Source organism: Petromyzon marinus, chromosome 36 (genome assembly GCF_048934315.1).
Source record: "Petromyzon marinus isolate PM22_M1 ecotype Great Lakes invasive population chromosome 36, UKy_Petmar_22M1.pri1.0, whole genome shotgun sequence".
Taxonomy (NCBI): domain Eukaryota; kingdom Metazoa; phylum Chordata; class Hyperoartia; order Petromyzontiformes; family Petromyzontidae; genus Petromyzon; species Petromyzon marinus.
Window position 1 is genome coordinate 10,211,138 of NC_133702.1, and position 21,639 is coordinate 10,232,776.

At 53.0% G+C, this 21,639-nt stretch overlaps 1 protein-coding gene across 4 annotated transcripts in view; it reads right to left on the bottom strand.

The window, feature by feature from the left end:
• LOC116949301 (plasma membrane calcium-transporting ATPase 2-like) overlaps positions 1-21,639 on the bottom strand; it is a 34,682-nt gene that overhangs the window by 4,236 nt on the left and 8,807 nt on the right. For 2 of the 4 annotated variants that reach the window (XM_032966439.2, XM_076072108.1), the window contains exons 3-22: positions 18,546-18,746; positions 17,237-17,491; positions 15,878-16,003; positions 14,600-14,728; positions 12,799-12,891; positions 11,848-11,883; positions 11,476-11,703; positions 10,755-10,969; positions 10,081-10,203; positions 9,760-9,885; positions 8,739-8,980; positions 7,578-7,812; positions 6,396-6,575; positions 5,789-5,876; positions 5,063-5,169; positions 4,288-4,479; positions 3,346-3,559; positions 2,320-2,531; positions 978-1,085; positions 144-380 (exon numbers count right to left, since the gene is read on the bottom strand). In XM_032966439.2, the coding sequence (XP_032822330.2) occupies positions 144-380; positions 978-1,085; positions 2,320-2,531; positions 3,346-3,559; positions 4,288-4,479; positions 5,063-5,169; positions 5,789-5,876; positions 6,396-6,575; positions 7,578-7,812; positions 8,739-8,980; positions 9,760-9,885; positions 10,081-10,203; positions 10,755-10,969; positions 11,476-11,703; positions 11,848-11,883; positions 12,799-12,891; positions 14,600-14,728; positions 15,878-16,003; positions 17,237-17,491; positions 18,546-18,746 (3,347 nt within the window). The remainder of the gene's footprint in view (positions 1-143; positions 381-977; positions 1,086-2,319; positions 2,532-3,345; positions 3,560-4,287; positions 4,480-5,062; positions 5,170-5,788; positions 5,877-6,395; positions 6,576-7,577; positions 7,813-8,738; positions 8,981-9,759; positions 9,886-10,080; positions 10,204-10,754; positions 10,970-11,475; positions 11,704-11,847; positions 11,884-12,798; positions 12,892-14,599; positions 14,729-15,877; positions 16,004-17,236; positions 17,492-18,545; positions 18,747-21,639) is intronic. The other 2 variants (XM_032966440.2, XM_032966441.2) reach the window with 2 other exon arrangements.

The window sequence follows — 21,639 nt, forward strand, 5'->3', positions numbered from 1 at the left end:
AGCACTGCACGGACACGGTACGGATCTTGCAGTATCCGTCACGACACCGCGTTGCCGGAGGGGCACAGGCGAAGACGGAGCGTGGTGGTGGGGGGGGGGGGGGGGGTGCTTGGGAGGGGTGGCGTGCGAGTCGGTGTCGTCACCTGCGTCTGAATGCGGTTGAAGCCGCGGATCCAGAGCAGCTGTGCCGCGCGCAGCTCAGGCGCTTCCCCAGCGCCGTCGTACCCCTCCGACGACTCGGAGCTCCCTTCCCCGGCGTCGGAGTCCTCCAAATCGGAGGAGTCGGCGCCGTCCAGCGGCCCAAGCTCACCGTGCTTCTCGTCCCCACCGGCGATGCGCTTCTTGCGGCAGAAGCGGTTTACGTTGAAGCTCGCGATCAGCTGTTGGCGACGAGCACGCGCAGGTGGGAAATACGCTCGTGGGTCGCCGTCTGCGAGTCTGCATGGTACGTACGTAGAACTTTCTGCACTGTACACAGCCAAACGTGCTCATCGAGGGTGCGGGGAAGGATAACTAAAAGTCGATGGGAGTTAATGGTTTTCTGTGTACATCCATGGGTGTCTGTGCAAGTCTCGAGCCCTCAGGCAAGTCCGTGGGTATCTGCGTTAGTAAATACATGAAATGCATTTATGCCAGCCTAAGGGTCTGTTCTCTCCGCGAGAGGCCCAGAAGCTGTTCATAAATCGCCACTCGCTACTAACGTTAGCCGTAGCCAAAAACCCAAATTCCGTGTCAAATGTCATCGGCGCAGTGCGCCAACCACTCCACCACCACTTAAATCAACGCGACAAACTAAAATGTTGACCTAGCAGAGTTAACACTTTTTTGGTACTTCTGTTTGCACGAGTGTGGACATGGGGTCCCTGCGGCGGACATTACGCTCGCTATCGAACGCGGCCACGTACCTGCCTTGGGGGCGCACACGCATGTTTCACCTGCCCCCACGGCAGCCCTGGGGGCACTCGCACGCACCTCACCTGCCCCCACAGCAGCTCCCCGAGCCCCAGGAAGACGCACCACAGCCACTGCTCTATGGTGAGCGGAGTGCAGCTGAACGGCTGACCTCCGAAATGCACGATAATCACCTGCCACGCGCGCACACCGGCACAACAACAACAAAGATAAGAGACCCGCCTCTGTGTAGCCTGTAAAAGGCGACTGTTGGGGCAAGTGCTGCGAGTGAGGCACGCATTCAAGGCCGGCACAGCACACGAGGGAGGTGGGTGGCCAACGCCACACTTGGCCGCCTTTGCCTACCCAGTGGTGATGTCATGCCACTTCATCGAGTGATCATTTGTGGCCAGGTAGCTTCTGAAAAAGAAGCCAATAAGCTCAGCGGGCTTTACCTGGTAAAATAAAAAAAGAGTTTAGTTTTATGTGTAATTTTTTTTGTTCTTTGCTCACATTTTCTATAAGTTACACTACTATCGTGTTTTTTGTATCGTTTGATGTTGTAACGTTCTGACCCCATGCCCCTACTGGAAATCTGTGAAGGAGATTTATAGCTCATTGGATTCCTTCAGTAAAGATATTTATTTTGTTTACAGACCGCAGCCGCACCAGATATTCATTTAAGACAGATTCGACCGCGGGGAGGCCCGTAATCCATTCCAATATGTATCAACGACGTTGGCCGCGATCTGGAATCAAACCTCAGGTCACTGGATTTGTAGCGCAGTGCGCCAACAGCTCCTCATGCATAGACAGACAAAGATCCCCCGTGTAGCCCACACAGGATGTAGGGTCAAGTGCTGTTGACGAGTAGCAGCACCTATGAGGGCCGGCACTGCACACGAGGTGGGTGGGTGACCAGCACAACACCCAAACTACAGACAGAATCAGAATCTTTATTTATACCGGGAGGAATCCTATGAGCTATGAAGCTTTTTTTTCACAGAAGTCCAAGTAGGGGCAGGTCAGAAAGCTACAACAACAAAACAAAAACCGATAGGAGTGCAAAGTATAGGAAAGGTGAGAAAGTCACTAGAAATAAACAAATACAAATAGTTAAAAGTGTATAACAAAAAATCGCCAAAGTCTATAAATTCCTGCCAATTTTTTCAGCATTAAGTGACGTGAGATTGTAGTTTAAGTCGAGGTCACAATGGTGGGTCCTATATAGCAGGGGTCTCCAACCCCCGGGCCGCGGACCGGTACCTTGAGGAAGAGCACTGCATTGGAAACGCGATATAAAAATCACAATTTATGACGATGACCTATTGGGGTGGGGGTGGGGGGGGGGGGTCGGATCAAACTGGGCAGCCGCAGACTACAGCGATGGACTGGCCAGTGACGAGGCGAGCGACAGCGACGAGGCACCTGTGTGGCGGCAGTGCCGACGACGATGACGATGAAGGCGGGGTTGCGGTGGATCCCCGCGAACACGTTCCTCTCGCCGTGCACCTTGCGCGCGTTGATCTCGTTGAAGATCTGCATCATGACGAACGCGTTGAACAAGATGGTGTAGTGCTGCGTGGGGGCCGAGTGCAGCAGCGCGCTGCGTCCGCTGTCGATGTCGAACAGGAGGTCGCCTGCAGGGGGACAGGCGGGATAAAACAGACGGACGGACGGTTAAAACGGATCAACAGACAGACAAACGATTGGACAGATGGGAGGGGGCAGACATGAGATCGGCAGACATGAGATAAACAGACACATTCTTAAACAAATACTCCTTTGCCTTTTTACTCCGAGAGTCATATTTGGTGTCATGCTAGGAGCCGAGAAATCCATTGTCATCTCTTGCAGGCCTGCGATATCCACAGAGCTGAATCCGAGAGCCCTTTAAAAAGTGACACTGGTCCACACAGTAGGGGGGGGCAGCGCGTGTCAACCCACCATGTCACACCAAGTAATGCGCAAAAAAACACGCTGCATTAAAAATTTGGCTGCTATAAATTTACACATTATGATAAGCCACTTAGTTAGGCTACACTTTGTGGGCAGGTCGCTTCTGAAAAAGAAGCTAAACGTGCGGTGGGCTTCACCTGGTTCGATAAAAAAAAGCTTAGTTTTATTTGTATACTTCTTTAAAGGTGATTCTCTACTTTCCTATACTTTGCACTTCCATCACGTATTGGATTGTTTGTTGTTGTAACGTTCTGACCAACCCTTCAGGATATCTTTGAAAAAGAGCATTATAGCTCATCGGATTCCTCACGTAGAAGTAAATATTGCGATTCTGAGGTCACAGCCCCTTGCTCATGAGAATTACAAATACCCACGTGGTCATCGCGCGCTCTATGAACCGCACGGAGCTGCGGCTGATAAAAACTGGAGCTGTGCGGCGTTGGCATCGGACAGGCGCGGAATAAAAAAAGGGAGAGCCGGCGTTGGCGCCCCCACCGGCAAAGAGGATGGTGAAGGTGACGGCGAGCTGGTAGACGGCGTGGCCCAGGATGAACTTGGCCATGGTGCGCGACACGAGCGGGCGGTCGCGCCCGTACGGCCGGCGCTGCAGCAGCGCCGGGGTGGGCGGCTCCGTGGCGAGCGCCAGCGACGCAAACGAGTCCATGATGAGGTTCACCCAGAGCATCTGCACGGCCTTGAGCGGGGAGTCCTGCACGCATCGACCCACCCGGCGACACGCTGGAGCCAAGGATGATGCGATGTCTTGCTCGATTTCCTGCCACGGGCTCCTCCTACCTCTCCAACCTCTCGGCTGACTCTACTCCCTTCCACGCGCTCTCCTACCTCTCCCTTCTTAGCTCATTATACTCCGCTTTGTGCACCCTCCCACCTGTAATCTCTCCCCACTGCCCTCCAGTAACCTTTCTTTGCTGCGGCATCACTCAGTGGGAGGTCTCTCATTCTCTTCTGCTGCTCTCTCCCACCTGCCATTCGTGCTGTAAACGCCCTACCAATGTTCAAAATCAGGATCAAGACCGTCCTTTGTCCTCTGCCTCTATTGAATAGAGGTAGGTCACAGACAGTCAATTAATTCAGATATTCACATTTTATCATCATCAGAAAGGCTGATGCACTGCTGGATGAATGACTCCCCAATCCATCGTCGTTCTCTCACGGTCCTGCGATATCGGGCAATCCACGTCACTAGTGTGGAGATGGAGCAGTGAACTCTGCTTGTGGGGAGGTCACATTTAAACGCTATAGAAACCCACATTGTACATTTACCCTTAGGACACCACCCATGCCGGGTGCGTTAGCTCACCGTGAACACACGGATGCGACATCGGTGTCATGTGGGTGAGGTCATTGTGTCTCACGTGACGAGACAAACGCGGTGCACGGGGGGGGGGGGCACGGCAGGTGGGGGGGGGGGGGAACCTGCGTGATGCTGGCCCCCGTGAAGGCCACGATGACGGCCGACACGTTGACCGTGAGCTGGAACTGCAGGAACTTGGCAATGCTGTCGTAGACGTTGCGCCCCCACATCACCGCCTTCACGATGGAGCTGAAGTTGTCGTCCGTCAGGATGATGTCCGACGCCTCCTTGGCCACGTCGGTGCCCGCGAGGCCCTGGGTGCACACACGAGGACAAAGACAAAGATCCCCCGTGTAGCCTTAACAGGCGTGCTCAGGGCAAGTGCGATAAGCGAGCACCTACGATGTCCGGAACGGTACACGAGGTGGTGGATGGCCGGCAATACACCCGACCACCTTTGTCTCCGCAGCGCCAATGATTTTGCACGCTGCACTACATACTCCTTTGAGGCTGAGTAGACCTAGGGGAGGCCCAGGACCGGTTCAGATAATCGTCACTGCTGCTGGACGCGAGTGCCAAACTTGCATGAGCACACATGGCCCGAGGGGTTACACACTGCCCTGGCTGCCCCTCCGGGGGCTCATTGTTGTCATTCTCATCCTGGGTGCTGGGTCCCAGTTGCTCTGTCCCATGCTGTGGTGTGGCGATGCTCTCCCTCCTCGCTCGCAGTGTTTCCCTCTGCCCGATACCCCCCACCCCGCCTCCTGCCGCCTCCTGCCACCCCCCCCCCCCCAACCCCCCCCAACCCATTCCCGCTTTCACCATCACGCCGTTTTATGTCTGCGAAGTGTCGAGGTGTGGCTGTGTGGAGACGCGATAGAGAAATGGCAAAAACACCATGGCAAAGCCGATGTCGGCCTTCTTGAGCGCCGGCCCGTCATTGGTGCCATCCCCGGTCACGGCCACAACCTGCCTCCGGTCTGCCGCCGAGCTCTCGATTATTCCTGCACGTCGCACGCGAAGCAAAACAAAAAAGGCAAAGATCACGACGCTTAAATTGCATCACAGGTATCCCTCTGTTGACCGTTGGGGCAAGTGCTGATAGGGGAGCACCTATGAAGGCCGGAGCGGTGCGCACAAGAGGGTATTTTGTGTTTAGACACCGCAGCGGGTGCTCATTTGAAGCCCGAGTCAGCCGAGAGGAAGCCCAGGACCGCGAAAGATATCATTCACCACTGATGTTAGCTGCGGCTGGGAATCCAACTCCAGTCGCTGGGTTTTTTGCTGCGCATTGCACTTACCAGTGCCACCGCTACACCCCAGCCCAGCTAATCGTATCCGCATTCGTTGACCAAGTTTACAGATTTCCAAACTGAAATTGTTTCTCTTTTAAGGGTTCACCTACTCCCCTGCCAGCTCTGCCCACTGTCCATATCACGAGTCCAGGCATGAGGACAGACCATTTGACACCAGTGACAATTCCCAGTGTCACAACAGTTTTGGGACACCCAGTAACAGTCGTTGCTGAAAGCAGGACGGACGTTCGGCAGCTTTAAAACGCGAGGAGAGTTGCGACGTGATGCGAGTTTTGCGATGGGTCCAGGAGTGCGTGGCGTGCGCGACCTTTGACCAGGGTGTACTTGTCGGTGGGCGAGGATCTGGCGAGCACCCGCAGCCTGGGCCACACCTTGTCGAACCGCTCCTGATCCACCTGCCAGGGTATCAGGCGTGAGATGGGAGGGTGGGTGGTACTACTCGCTCACCTCACTGCCCCCATTACAAATTGGGAATGGACGACTACCCAGGGTCCCAGTTAGCCAAGGAGGTTTGTCGATACCACCTGGTGGAAAATGCTACGAGGAATCCATAGACAGAAACATTACTTCATACATATCTGCTTTATGGACACTCTTCCTATTTATTTTCACCTTCAGTATGTCTCCTGTCACATTCGCTTTTGTGTTCATCCCAAAACGATATTTTTTACCGAACATGGTGGCCTTATTTAACAACATTTTATCACACAAAAGCTACCGCGATGAGCTTGCTACGAGACGTATTCCGTTGGTCTACTGGATAAAACGCTTCCATAAAAAATAATAATCGGTAGCATGATTCGCTACCGTGGGGGTGGTAACCGACAAGCCACTTTTGAGTCTGTGGCTCAAGGATCCAAGTTGTGACCCGAGGCGAGCCCCAGGGGTATGGGAGGGGGGGGGCGTGCACACACCTCACCACTCTCGTCGCAAATCCTCTCGTTAAACTCCTTGCCTTCGAGGCACAGGAAGTCATCGCCAGGCACCATGATGCCGCACTTTGTGGCGATGGCGCGCGCTGTGCTGATGTTGTCGCCTGTCACCATGCGCACCGTGATGCCCGCCCGCTGGCACTGGGCGATCGCTCGTGGAACCTGCAGGCGGGAACCCAGTTGTCATTAAGCGTCGGGCCGACGGTTACAGCTGCATGCGCAACATTGACCCAACGTTGCACGTTTAACTGGGGGAGATGGATTACCACGGGAACGTTCGCACGCACAAGCGTGACACACCATCGCGACTTCACGCGGAATAGTTTCCACGATATAATTTTTAAACGCCAAGATCACAATGTGGCGATTATCGCAATATAAATGATAACTTTGAGAATTTAAACTTGTGACGCGGCGGGAGCACCGCACGGTGTTTCGCTCCTCGCTCTCAAAGAGAAAAAAAACGACTCGGGAGGTTCCAAGAGGAATCAGACGAGTCAGGAAAGGCTGCAGTGGAGATGGAGCAGTGAACTCTCACACCTCCCCAAGTTCTGCAATCCATGATGTAGCAAGGTGTTATTGTGCCAGTTAGTGAATGTTAACTCGCTAATCATATTTTTTAACAATTTTGTTGAATAGTTTTTTGTGCTTGACTGAACTTCCAGTACGAATAAATATTACACCAACGGTTAGTCAACAGTTCACTCAACATTAGCTCGCCTTAAGTGTCCTAATCATTGCTACCGTATAACCTACAGCGGCTGTTGGGGCAAGTAATACGATTGCCGAGCACCTATTATCCTCACCCACAAACTAAGTGGCTTTGACATCACCACAATGCTCGTTTCAGGCTCGGCGCTCTGAGGAAACGTAATGGGCCAAAAGGCTCGAATGGCAGGAGGCCACAGAACAGGCCCAGGTGCCATGGGGTTGACCGACTGCCGAGATGGCCTGCAGATACACCACCTGTGCTCCCCACTGCGCCAACTCGCTGGATCTCAGCCACCCGCCGTCGTTGCGAGCATCGCTCCGCCCTTCGCCGTCACTGGCGCGCGCAACTGCCTCCAACTGCCCAGGAGCGACCTTCACGAGCCTCCTCCTCCACCGAGGTCGACGTTGACACCGCCAGGACCGGTCGCTCACCCTCTCCCCCTCCCCCCTCACCTCGGGCCTCACGGGGTCCTCGATACCGACGACGGCGATGCACACGAGCTGCGCCACGACGCTCTCCTCCTCGTCCCACGGGGGCTCCTCGCCGGGGGGGAAGGAGCGGCTCGCGACGCAGATGGTGCGCAGGCCCTCGCGCGCCATCGGCTCTATCACCGCGCGCACCGCGGCCTGGCGCTCCGCTGCCGGGAACGGCACGGGTCTGCCGGTGGCGTCCAGCACCTGGGAGCACCTGCACGGTGGGGGGACGACGGTGGGTGGGGGAGACACCCACGGCTCGGGTTGTGTGGGGGGGGGGGGGGGGGAGGCGAGCGGGCGAATCTTCTTCTTGTCGTACAGATTGCAGAGCAACAACTGCAATGTCACATCCAAGTGGTCGAGCCAGATAGCCGCGGCGGGAGTAGCCCAAGTGGCACCGCCGCGACGTCCCCTTCGTATTTGTGGATCGGGCATTGCGTGGTTGTATGGTCTGTTCTGGGCAGACCGTAGTTGCACACTCCTGGAGAGTTTTTAACGTCTCAATTTGTGCATCAGGTATCTGCATCTGCCGTGGTTTGTGCGGATGCAGTTGAGGATGGACCCCAGCGATATGGGTCCACTACCAGTTTGTCGATTGGCAAACCGCATGTGGTGGTGGTGGTGGGGTGAAGTGTGGGTAACTACCACCCCAGCAGTAAGAACGGGTGCACCACAGTTAGAACGCGTGTGCCATGGCTTACCATGTACGCCGCGAAATAAGTTCAACATATACATAGGTCGGTCCGCAGGTCACACGTGGGTGGCATAAAGCGGGGATTCTGACCAACACAAGAAGAGTTGGACAAAATGAACCTCCTCCAGAATTGTAAGCAAGCAATTGCAGGGCTTCACTTTTAACCTCCGCATATGCAGTATTGCATCAAGAAACGGACGGCACATCCCGAAGGAGAGAGAGGGACCCTGAATGTGCGACAGCTCTGCGGATGGACGCGCTAGGCAAGGAGGCGGAAACAAAAACGAGGACGGAGGAGACAAACAGAGGAGGGCAAGGGGAGCGGTCGTCCGAGGTAGAAGGGCTGCTGAAGCCAGGGCAGAATGAGAAGCGGAGCTCTAACCCCATGCAGACACGAGGAGGAATTAGAATCGGGAGAGGCCCAGGACAACCGCTGCTCCGCACACCTCTGCAGCAGGATCTCGGAGGCGCCCTTGCTGTAGAGGCGGAATCCGCCCCCCGGCGCGCGCACCACGGTGCTCATGGACTTGCGCGTCGAGTTGAAGGTGTACACCTTGTGGAGCGCCTCCTCGGGAGTGCCGTCGCGCACCGCCTGGTAGTCGCCCCCCAGCGCCTCCACCAGGCCCAGCAGCGCGCACTCCGTCTTGTTACCCACCTGGCGGGGCAGCCCACCCTCCCGCTCGGGGGGCTAGAGGGGGGTGGGTGGGGGGTCGGACACGATGAGATTGGAGATGGACCCACAAGGCACGTGACGAGGTACAGGTACGAATGAAAACACACGCACGGACACGTGAATTCATGCACGCACGTACCGCAGACGACACGTGGGTAAAAACACGTATATGTGCGCGCAAAAAAAAGCACAACAAAAGACTCTCGCGCGCGCGCACACACACACACGTGCTCAGACACACAAATGACTAAGACCCCCCCACCTCCATATAGCCGGAACAGATTTTTTTTTGGGGCAAATGTTAGCGAGCACCTACGAAGGCTGGCATGGAACACGAGTGGGTGGGTGGCCAGCACCACGCCCGACCGCCTTTGTTTCCCCAGTGGCGATCTTTACACACTGTTCTATTCTTGCGCGCGCCAATATATTCAGGAGCTAGAAGCCAATATCGAGGTCTGTTGGCCACAACGAGAGGGCTTCAGCAGGGAGGGAGTTCATCTAGTTTAGCCATTCCTCCTCTGTTGAAGGTACACACCGCACCAGGTACTCATTTTAAAGGTCGATATTAAGAGGTCCCAGAACTGCTTTAGGTAATCGTCACTGGGGATGGATGCCGTGAGCGGAAATCAAACTTGAGTCGCTGGGTTCGTAGTGCAGTGCGCTACCACCTCTCCCACATACATACATTCACACTCGCACACTGACGCAGAAACGACACAGCAAAGACGCAGCAAAGACGCAGCAAAGACAAAGCAAAGACACAGCAAAGACACAGCAAAGACACATGCACACACCAGGATCTTGCTGGTGTAGGCAGAGTTGATGGTCATGGCGTTGCACAGCTCCATGAGCATCGCCGGGGGCAGGATGGGGGGTCCCTGGCCCCCATCGAGCTTGTGATGCTTCCCTCCCACGTACACCTGAACCCACCAACAGAGAGCTAGAGATCACCCGTGTGGCCTACACGAACGAGCTGCAGGGGCAAGTGCCGTTAGCGAGCACCTATTACGTAGGGAACAGCACGAAGCATGGTCAGTGCGCCGATGTGGTTGTGGGGCGAGCCTCGCACGCACAACAACACTCGTGAGGTTCATAGTTGGCAGCGAGCGGTTCACCTGCACCACAGTCATGCGATTGGTGGTGAGGGTGCCGGTCTTGTCGGAGCAGATGGCCGTGGCGTTGCCCATCGTCTCGCACGCGTCCAGGTGCCGCACCAGATTGTTGTCCTTCATCATTTTCTGCAGACGGAGGCATTCACTTCAACACTACAGCGATACAACAATAACAACAACGGTCTGTATTTACACAGCAAAGCCTCACCGAGTGTCAAGACCGTCTCTCAGGAGGGTCCTGCTACACTGGAAGATTTGGCCAATTTCGTGAACGACCGTTTGGTACGTGGAAGGAGTTAACCCACACACGAGAGGGGCAGAGAGGAGTCGAGTGACATGGGAGGGCAGAGGTAGGAGAGTGCATGGAGAGGAGTAGAGTGAGGTGAGAGGGGGAGAGTTAGCAGAGTGTGTGGAGGGGAGTAGAGTGATGAGAGGAGAGGTAGGCAGGAGTGAGTCCATGAAGGACCTTGAAGTAGATCGCCGACTGCACTGGAAGCCGGGAGTGGTGCGGCGGTGCAGTGGTCTCGTTTACGGGGTGCCGGTGAGGAGTCTAGCAGCCGGAATTTGGGGGATGGACGGGAGCCAGTTGTCAGGTCCAATGAGATGGAGGCACGGATCAGCAGCTGGCACATTCCTCCGAGAGGGTGGGGGGGGGTGGACGGTGTTTGGGGCCGCACCTTGACGGAGTAGGCGAGCGCGATGGTGACGGCGAGGGGCAGCCCCTCGGGCATGGCGACCACCAGCACGGTGACGCCGATGATGAAGTACTTGACAAAGTACTGCATGTAGATCGTGGTGCACTGCGGCAGCCACGTGCGGCCCTGCACCCCGAACGTGTCGATCACGAAGTACAGCACCAGGATCACCATCGTCAGCAGTGACATCATCAAGCCTGCGGGGGCCGGGAGGTCGGCAGGGGGATGCAAGGGGGGGGGAGGTCAAGAGGTTGGAGGTTTTAAAGCTCTCATTTCACTTCCTGTCATCTTACTCCAGGTGTGAGGATTAAAAAACATGCCGGTATTGTTTTTGGAGTGGTCGGGTAGCTCGGAGGTCAGAGCGCCGAGCCAGCATCGCTGAGATCCTGGGGCCTGACACGGTGCCGATCGCACAATTGTGATAGAATTTTGGGGAAAAAAAAAAGTAAAAAAAACCAAATGCAAGCGACGCATTTGTGTTTTGTAATTTTTTTCTCACGTGGCTTTTGCAGCAACACAGTGGTCAGGAAGATGAGCCTCAACGATCGGCGTTACGGCGCGCAAGCCTCGTGTCTGAGTTGGCCTCCACCCCCCCCCCCCCCCGACTTAACAACAGAAGCTCCTCTCCGTAAGCCATGTGATGGCACCATGGAGGCAGAAGAGGGGCGCCGGCAGTGGCAGCGTGGGGCGCGGGGGGACGCACCGGCCTTGCCGATCTGCACGGCCAGCTTGGTGAGCTTCGCCTGCAGCGGGGACCTCTCCTTCTTCGCCTTCTTCCTTCGTTTCTTCTTTTTAGCCTTCTTCTTCTCCTCCCCCGCCATCGTGGTCCGCTCTCCGCCGAGCGGCGAGTCCACTCTGCCGGCACCGGTGGCGTCGGCGTCGGCGCCGGCGCCGTCTTCAGCGAGCGGCCACATCTCAATGTTCCGGGCTCCTGCGCAGACGAGCGCCAGCACAAGACACAGCGCGGACGTGAGCGCCGGCCCCAGCGTGGCGGTGGTCACGGTTGCCGTCGGGGGCGGTTGCCGGCGCTGCCGCCGCCGCCGCTGCCACCTTCCGGGTGCCGGGACATGCTCACCCTGGGGGGCGTCGTTGGTGACGGCTGCAGTCATCCCTGCGGGAAAGATCGGAGATCGAATGACACGGCGACGACGGACCAGGCGCCGTCGCTCGGCCCATTCAGAACGAAACGCACACCGTTTCAGACGTGTAGCAATTCACCACCACCACCCCCCGCCGCCCATGAAGATTAGATGAATTATCACGATTCACGGTCGATTTGAATTGACAGATTTGCTTCGACTTGTTTTTATGGTTTCATTTTTTTTCCCCTGCCTCCCCACCCGTCTCGTTTGTACAATTTTGTTCGCTCCATTTTAGCCTAACATTAGAATGTTTTCATGAAAATTTAAAAACAAGTTACATCCCTTTGTCAATCCACTGCTAAATTAAGCTCCCCCCCCCCCCCCCCAAGCCACGTGGGGGTTGTTTAACCCTACTTCACCATGCTGGTCAATGCGGGTTGAGGAAGGAGAGGCCCAGGATTGGTTGAGAAATCACTCGCCATTGACGTTCACCGTGGCCAGGAATCGTACTCGGGGCCCCCGATTACAGAGTGACTGTGCCACAGCTCCACCAAGCAAATCATAAATATACCAAATACACGTTATTGAGGGTAAAAAAATCTATAAATAGTCAAAACATAATGCCGAATGGAAAAACAAAAAACCAAGAATAACATCAGAACGCAAGGAAAAATTTAACATCTATTGCTAATTTTTTTTCCTTAAAGACCTCAAGTCGATTAGGTAATCAAATGAAAACACAAAGACCCCAGAAAAAATAATCACTGGCTTAATTTGTTAAATCCGAACACTTTGAGCCCTCTAAAGAAAATTAACATATGGATATTAGATTTATATTTGGAACCAAATGTCAGAGATTGGAGGAAATTTGATTAGAATTTTGTTTCTGAAGCAACTATTTAAAAAACGATCAGAGACACGGGGTAGATCTTCGGCGTACATACCGTCCTCTTGGGGGGCCTGTCCAGGGATGGTAGAAGTGGGGGGCGGAGATTTGGGGGGAGTGCGAGGGACCTCGGTAGTGGCTGCTTTTTTTTCTGAGCGAGCAGGAATTTTGGTAAAAACGGTTCGGGTCGTTTCGGAGTAAATACCATGGGGACCGACGATGGTGGGTTTTGTGGTTCGTTACACAATGGGGTTCAACGTGACAATGATGCGCGGCAACGATGGGGCAAAAGGGAGAAAAGACAAGGCAGGGTTATTAGAGTCGCGTCAGAGCTTTGGTGAAACTCGCAAAGGAAATCGTCACCGTCCAATATCCAAATTGGTTGTACAGGCCGGGTGTGCAAAATAGTACAGGAGACTTTTTTTTCCTTCCAAAAATAATTTTTCATCTGCGTCCTAAAACGCATTTACTTGATAAAAAGACAAACAATGATGAGTAAATGTTATTTTTATAGGGAAATAAACAGATTTTTTAAATCGTTTTTAAGGTTTCGTTTACTGGAATTACAACAAAAATATTGTCGCTATTGCTGGGTGAAGCTCCTCATGGCATGGGGATGTTTGACCATATTTGACTAAACTGGTCAGTGTGGGTAGGTGAAGGGGGGGGGGGGGGTGGCCAGGGGGGAAAAGTTGTGTCCAAGCAGAGTTCAGATATCAGTTGCCATCGATGTTTGTCGTGGCCTGCAACTTAACTCGGGTTTCCTGGCTCATAGTGCAGTCGTGCGTCAACCACTGTGCCAGTGCTCCACCCATGTGACTTCACTAAACACAGCCTCCAATTCAAGAAACTCATGTTTATACACCTATTGCTACTCCAATGAATTATATGCAATTGTCTCCGTCGACCTAATACAATAACTTTTCACCTTCGGCCATGAATAATACCGAAAAGGCCAGGTTGCCCGAGGTGGCGGTATGGCAGAGTAGGGTCCTTTATTCGTGGTCTGATTGCACTGTGGGTACATCCAATGGAGGCGGCAGTGGTTTGCGGTTCCTTAAGACTCAGGGGGTCAGAGTGCCGACATAGCACCGTAGAGAACCTGGGTTTGAACCCAGGTTTCAGTCGGTTGCGACTAAACCGAGCTCTAAATTGTAATCCGCCGATGGTGTCAGCCACGTCACAAACGATTGCATATGAACAAACCATTGCATTATATTTTGTTCTGCACTTAATTTACCTAAATTCCAACTGTGAATGAAAATTATTTGTATATTGGCTTGATTGTTATGCACCCTGCCATAACAGGATGGGAAAGTGCTGTGTGGACCAGAACTCACCTGCAGCAGAATCCGAGGTAGCTCTGTGATAACCACTTCAGTGTTCTATTATCAGACATGGAGGGGTGTTGCTATGCGATTGAACACGTTGCCTCTTTACGTGACATGGTAGCACAACCCAGATACAACTGGGGGATCAAAGACGGATACAAAATATGGACCCGTATAGAATTGTCTGATGTTTCAAGCAATAGTCCTTCAGAGAATGAGGATTGTGTGCCAATCAAAGTCTCCGGATGGACAACTTTTTACAGTACATGTCAATTCACAACTGCATTTGCCAACTTAAAATTGCCCAGTTTTATAATTAACCTTTCATTAAGCAGAGCGCGGTTGGCTACGTACGGTGTGAAAGAAGTTCAACATACATACAAGAGCCAGTCAAACCGTGCTGCGACTGCACAGCGTCGGTTAAATGCACCAAACGACCTTTTCTTGGAGACATGCGCCAAATCCACTCGCTCACAGACGGTGCGGCGAGCGAACGAGTGGGGGAGCAGGCGAGCGTGGGTGCCGTACTTCGCTTGCGCTTCTTGTCGGAGCTTTCCCCGGACGTCGCTCCCAGCAGTGTGAAGATGATGCCACTTTGAGAGTTGATGCCCACGGCGGTCACCACCATACGGCCCGATCCCTCCATCACGTGTGTGCCTGGGCGCAGCGCAGATGCGAGAAAAGGCTAGAAAAAGGATTGCCTGGTGGCCGCGAGCAGAAATTGAACGCGAGTCACCAGAGGGTTTCTAGTGCAGTACGCTACCACTCTCCCAAATTACAAAGACAACAATCCGTATAGCTTTAACAGACCGTTGGGGCAAGTGCTCTAAGCGAGCACCTGTGAAGGCTGGCATGGCACACGAGGGGGTGGTGTGGCCGCGGCACACACGAACCTCATCGTCTCCCCAGTGCCGATGTTTTCACAAAGCGTCAGGTGTCCATTTAGAGCGGAGTCGACCTACAGGAGGCCCAAGTCCGGTTCAAATATTTGCCACTGTTTTTGGTCACGAGTGGGAATTAAACTCGGGTAACCGAATTTGCAACGCAAGTGCGTTAACTACTGCACTACCGCTCCCACACAAATGTAAACAGGCATAACATCAACCGCCATTCACCACAAAGTGGCAGTGACGCCCCCATGGAGCTTGTGCCAAGATTGAAGACTAGTTGGCAGGAGATCACGGGACAGACCCAGGTGTCATGTGTTGACCGACTGATGACTGGACAATGTACTGCCTGTGTCCCCTACTATGCCAACTTCCTGTGTTTTAGCCGCCCGGCACTGTGCTCGTTGTTGCGAGCGTCGCTTCTCTGCCCTCCGCTATTGTTGGAGGGCGACTGCCACCAATTGCCCAGCAGTGTCCTTCACGAGCCTCGTCTACAGAGTCCGATCTTGACACCGCTGGTGCCAGTCATCAGCAAGTCCACGAAGCTCCATATCCTCTTGTACCACATCACTCCATCTATTTCTCTAGCCTGTGCCATGCCCATTTAGCCGAACAAAAGCGGTTTGGGCATGCGGTGGCTGGACATGTGGGCTCCATGACCCAGCCAATGCAGCCTTGCCTGCTGGAGGAGCTCACCGATGGGACTGAACATGCACATAGATGCGCATACACAGACACGCACACACATAAACGAAAGTGTCCACGTGTACGACTGCAAAATGAGTGAACCAAAATAATTTCGAGGAAGTTTCCACCAGCACGTGGAACGAAGCGTCGGACGTCACAACCGAACACCAAAAAACACCCCACGGAGAGCCACTCGGCACAATCGGTGCGGAATGGGGGGTGCAGCCCATACCAGAGAGGAGCATGGGGTCACAGTCGGGGCTCTTGCTCAAGTGGTCCGACTCCCCCGTGAGCGAGCTCTCGTCCACGGACAGCTCATTCCCCTGCAGCAGCACACCGTCCGCCGGCAGCAGATCCCCTGTGGCATGATCAACCAAGGGGGCCATCAATTTAATTGGGCAAAGGGGGTGCACCCCAACCAATTGGAAGGCCCATCTGCGGTGTGGAAAGCAGGCGACAGAGGGGGCAATCCATCCGATCGCCTCGTTAGGTTCTTACCTGGGCGTCCCTCCACGATTTCGGACATTTTTGCATTATATCGATCAATAACAGCACAATAATTAGATGGCAAAGCGTTTTAGCGTTTTACGGAGCACCGGGGCTATACAACATCCTCATTTTCGTGGCTTGTTTAATTACTCCTCGCGTAACTAGCCGCAAGTGCGCCGCGTTTATGCAGATTGTAATCCAGCCCGGTGGCTCCGCGTTCGAGCGAGCGGCTCGCAATCGGAAGGTCGAGAGTTAAAATCCTCGTTGGGGGGTTGACTCGGGTTATCATCCCTCCGGGGACGATAAAATGACCACTTTGTGAGGACGTCAACAGCGGTCATGCTATAAAGAAGCGATATCGCCCCTGCCATAGGAATGTAGAATTTCCCCCTATGGCTCTGTAGGGCTGTCAATGGGAGGTGAACACCAATGTCTCAATGCGCATTCGAGCAGAAAATAACTGAGTTTTTAAGATATTGGTCGTCAGCGGTATAAATCACAAAGTGGTATTTTCCCTGGACAGAGATTGTCACGTAAATCAGGACTTTCCTCGATAAGGCTCGTAAAATAGCACTGTCGGGCGGGTGTACCTCGGACGTATTCATCTACGCTGGGAATGGTGGCGATGAAATATTCAGTTTAACGCACATGTCAAAATCACCGAATGCAAAAAAATAATGTATTCTTACTTCTCGCACGATTACACACGTGTATTATGAGTACATCAGAAAAAACACAGCACGTTCGCCAATAATAATGTTGCCTCAAACTCAAAAAGATATTTTGAAAAAGGTGACATTTTGGGTAATGTACCTACACAGTACTTCATAGCACAGGCACACAGCTGCCACTGCGGGAGCCCTTTCAAACAGAGGATGAGATGTGATGCAATTCACTTATGGCTTGTAAAGTGCTCTGGAGACGCTTTCGGTGTAAAGGAGGGCGAGTCTCCAAAAACTCATCATCATCTTGATGGCGATGATGATGATGATGAAAATAGCGACAATGATGCTGATGACGACGTATGTCCGGCACCTACCGCCCCCCCCCCCCCCCCCGAGAGTGCATACGTGCGTGTGCACGCGAGACGAGCGACCCTCACCGTACTTGACCTGCGCCACATCACCCACGACCAGCTCAGCGACGTGCACCTCCACGAGCTGCCCGCCGCGGATGACCGAGAACTTCTGCTCCTGCTCGATGCGGCTCTGGAGGCCGCGGAACTGGCGCTCCTTGCTCCAGTCGTTGAACGCTGTGACGAGCACCACCACGACCACCGTGAGCAGGATGGCAGTGCCCTCGATCCAGCCCGTGTCCGAGCCGGCCTCCTCGATGCTGCCCGAGGACTGGCCGCACACTAACGGGGGTGGGCGGGTGGGGGGGTAGGGCATGGGGCAGATGGGGAACACGAGGTCAAGTGTCAGAGTCCACAAAGGACGGCTTTGCAAGCTTGAGTCTCTATGACGGAGCATTGCAAGGCTCAGCAATTATCGGGTCGAAGTCACGTTGAACAAGACGGCTTTGCAAGCTTAAATCGCTGAGTACGCATGGTCAAGTCAAGCCCTTTGAAAGGTACGAGCAACCCACATGAGACCAGGGGTCAGAGAGTCACATTAAACAAAGGATAATCAAGCAAGCTTAAGTCCCTCGTGCAGGATTCAAGGGTAAGCCTACAGGATCAGAGAGTCAGAGTCACAGTTGAAAAGAACATTGAGAGTTTAGCGTGTCAGAAAGTCACAACTGATATGGTTGGGTTGTGCAAGCTTAAGTCTCTACCCACGAGGTCAAGGGTCAGAGATTAGAGGATCGGAAAGTTCAGCCAGAATAAGATCACAGTGCACGTTTTAGGCCCTACCTATATAACGAGGTCAAGGGTCGGAGATTAGAGTCGGAGAGTCGCCGTTCGACAAGAGGTGGGCGACCGCCCGAGCTTCATCCTCTACACACGTGCACGTGCTACTTGGCCAATCCCAGTGGAGAAAAAAAACGGCAACCCAATATTCAAATAAACAGCGCTTAGCTCAAAATCACTATATTTACGAGTGTTCTCTAAATAGACTCGCCCGGTCTCAGACAGCACAGGCAGGGACACGCCCAAGCCATGTTGTCCGACTCTCCCGTCTTGGCGAGCGGTGTTGCCAACTCGGGGATTTATTTCACCCCCCCCCCCCCCACTAGATCGGGCGACTGAGTCTTCCCAGTGACAGAATGTCGCCGACACGACGAGACAAAAATCGGATCGCCCTTTACGACACGAAGCCATTACGCAGATTTTAGCAGCCGTTCCAGGTGTGTATTGAGGATAACGTATAGGTTTACTAAGCTCGAGTACTTGGCAAATGGTCGCAAAATTCCATTCCATTTTGGGACCGCTGGCAGTCCCATCCGGGAGATGTCTGGTGGCCTCTCACATTCCGTGTTCTCGCCCTCGGGTGGCCGGTAGAAGGAGAGGCCGAGGGAGACGACCGCAGCCACCTCCAGGATTATGAGCGTCACGTCCTGCAGAGCATGCCACACCAGCGCCACGAACGACTTGGGCTTCTTGGGCGGGATGTGGTTCCGTCCAAAAGTTTTCCGCCTCCACTCCAGGTCCTCGGGATCCCCCGAAAGGCCTGTCGGTCATCATCATCATCATCGGCTGTAGCTCGCCGACAAGTTCAATGTAATAATTCTGCACATTCACCGTGACCACTGCCTCTTAATACAAAACAAGTCCAAAACGGGCTGACGTATTCTAGATTGCAAAAACTCATTTAATAAAAATTGCTTTTTGTGTTTAGTTTATCGTCCTTTCCCACCAGACCTCCAATTAGCATGGTTGGCTACGTATGGTGTGAAATTATTTCAACATGCATACAAAGACAAAGATCCCCCGTTTAGCCTTAACAGACTGTTGGGGCAAGTGCTGTTATAAAGCACCTATTAAGGCCGGAACGGCACACAAGGGGGTGGTTGGCCAGCACCGCGCCCGGCCGCCTTTGTCTCTCCAGTGGTGATGTTTCCACACCGCGCCAAGTATTCATTTGAGGCCGAGTAGACCTTGGGGAGGCCCAAGACCGGCACTGGTGTTGGTCGTGAGCCAGAATCGCTTGGGTCACCGGGTTCGTAGTGCAGCTCGCTAAGCACTGCACTACCACTCCCCACACACGTGTACATTGGGCCATGTCCCTTCTTCAGGAGCGGGAAGAGGGAGGACAGATAGATGGGGCCCGAGTTGTAGATGGAGATCACACTTCATAAACTGTGGGGCTCCAAGAAAACTGGGACGATTTTAGGCCGATCGATGCAGTCAGTCGCGATCGACGTGTGGACGGTTTTCACCGCGAGTGGACCGAATGGTGAGCACACATCTCGCTCTCTCAAGCCATGCCTTTGTGTTTTTTTACCGAGCTCTCATCATACACAGAGAGAGAGAGAGAGATGGCAAGCCAGGGAGCCTAGCAATACAAACTCCGGAGATAATCATAAACGGCAGGCAATCACAACAGGGGTAGTTTTATAACGCACACAGGGAGGCAGATTGCAATTTTGACACAACTGCCGATCCATATCTCCATAATACAGGATTTTTGGGTTAACAAGCGTAGATAAAGAAGTAACATTCATGCAATCAACAGGAATAATAAAGTCAAACTGCGGACAGAACGTTTTAAAGTCGGTACAAACTGCGCGCATATCGTGATAGTGGAAAACAAAGGGTTTTTTATGGCCCAGTTTATAAATCACTTTTTTTTGTTGCTGCGCATCTTCACGAGGTGATATTTTCCGAGAAAATGTGACACTTTATGGAAAGGTGCAAAATCCAAGGCCGATGAGTGCATCACCTGGTGCTCACCCCCCCCCCCCCCCCCCCCACTCACCAAGGTGAAGATCGGGGATTCAGAATACCAGAGTAATCCAACGAGCTATAAAGCTCTTTTTCACAGACGTTCATTCCGGGCAGGTCAGAACGTTATGACAACAAACAACATCCCTTTGGGGTTGATAAAATGAGCACCACGTTGTGGCAGCCTACGGATAGACTCGCTCCTGCATTGAGAATGTGGAATTTACAACCACTGGCGCTGTAAACTGGAGGAGAGGAGCACCGGCATCGAGGCTCAATTGAGCAGGACGTCACTTTTAGGATTTGTAATCCACGAATCTCTCCGTGCACTAAACAATGCAAGTAATGATATATTTTTTATTTTATTTTACCGAACTATACATCGCAGTGGGCCTTAGCTGGCCACAAATGATAGCTCAACATGGTGGCTTATCATGTGGAAATTCATACGAGCCGAATACTCTAAATGCATGTTTCTAATTATGGAGGGAGCACCTGGAGAAAAATCCACGCGACCACGGGGAGAACATACAAACTCCAAATATGCAGCAGCAGGTGTCAGGGTCTGGTTCGAAACCACGACCCTCCTGTATACCAGGCGAGGTAGTTAACATCTCGCCACCGTGGTACCCTTAGAATTATAATAAATTCGAAAAGAGAGTTCGGAGACCGTGCTAGAAGTGATGTGCAAGCACAAGTTGAGCAAATCGCCAAACTGCCAGCCAACAATTAAAAAGTTCGTAAAGCATTCAAGAAAAGAATCATAATGAAAGAGGAACGACCGATCGTACGGATAGCAAACGTGGATTTATTATGGAAAAATCCAACACCGAAAGCTGAAAACTGCACTAAGCAGCGTGGAGAGACGGTGAGTGCTTGAAATTACCGAGAGATAGGGAGTGGATTAGAGAAACATTGTGAACAAGTGCCCTTGGGGCAGGAAACGGTCACTGGAATAGAGGATGGATATTCTTATGGGTGATTCCACAGCAATGGAATTCTGTGCGACCACATTACCATGTGGTTGTCGGAGTAACAACACTCCAGGATAGACATCTTCAGAAGGGAAGCACCACCAGCAGTGTTCATCACAAACATTAAAAAAAGCTTACAAAATACTTTTCCCTTTCGTAACTTTTTGTTATTCCGATTGTGCAAGTGGTGTCATGTAACGGGACGAAGCGTCCATTCCGATCCTTTGCAGGGCAGTGTTGGAACGGCCCACGGAAGCAGATACTACAGAGCTACTGCGGAGATCTGTTCAGCGACCCCTGGTTCTCACACAGTCGGGGGGCAGTACGTTCCCACTCACCCTGCTACAGGCAGGTGTGTAAAACATCAATCAGATCTTTATTCATTCTCACTTACCGGTAATTAGCCAAATTAAGTTGCAGAATGTCCACACACTTTTCCATGCAATCATTGGTGATCGGGGCTGGGAACATCAAATCACTGCACTTGCAAAGCCTGGTGTATAAAAAAAAAAAGATTGGCCGAAACCCGGATTGGAATAGCAAGATCTCTGCGGTGCCGGGCTCAGCGCTCCGACCTCCGAGCCATCGGGACTCCTCGCTATCGACGGCGTCAATGAAACGTGCATTCCGATAAGAATTTTTTTGTTTGTTCAAATAAACATAGCGGCTGGGTGGGTCCACACACCGGATCACGTACCCCGACCA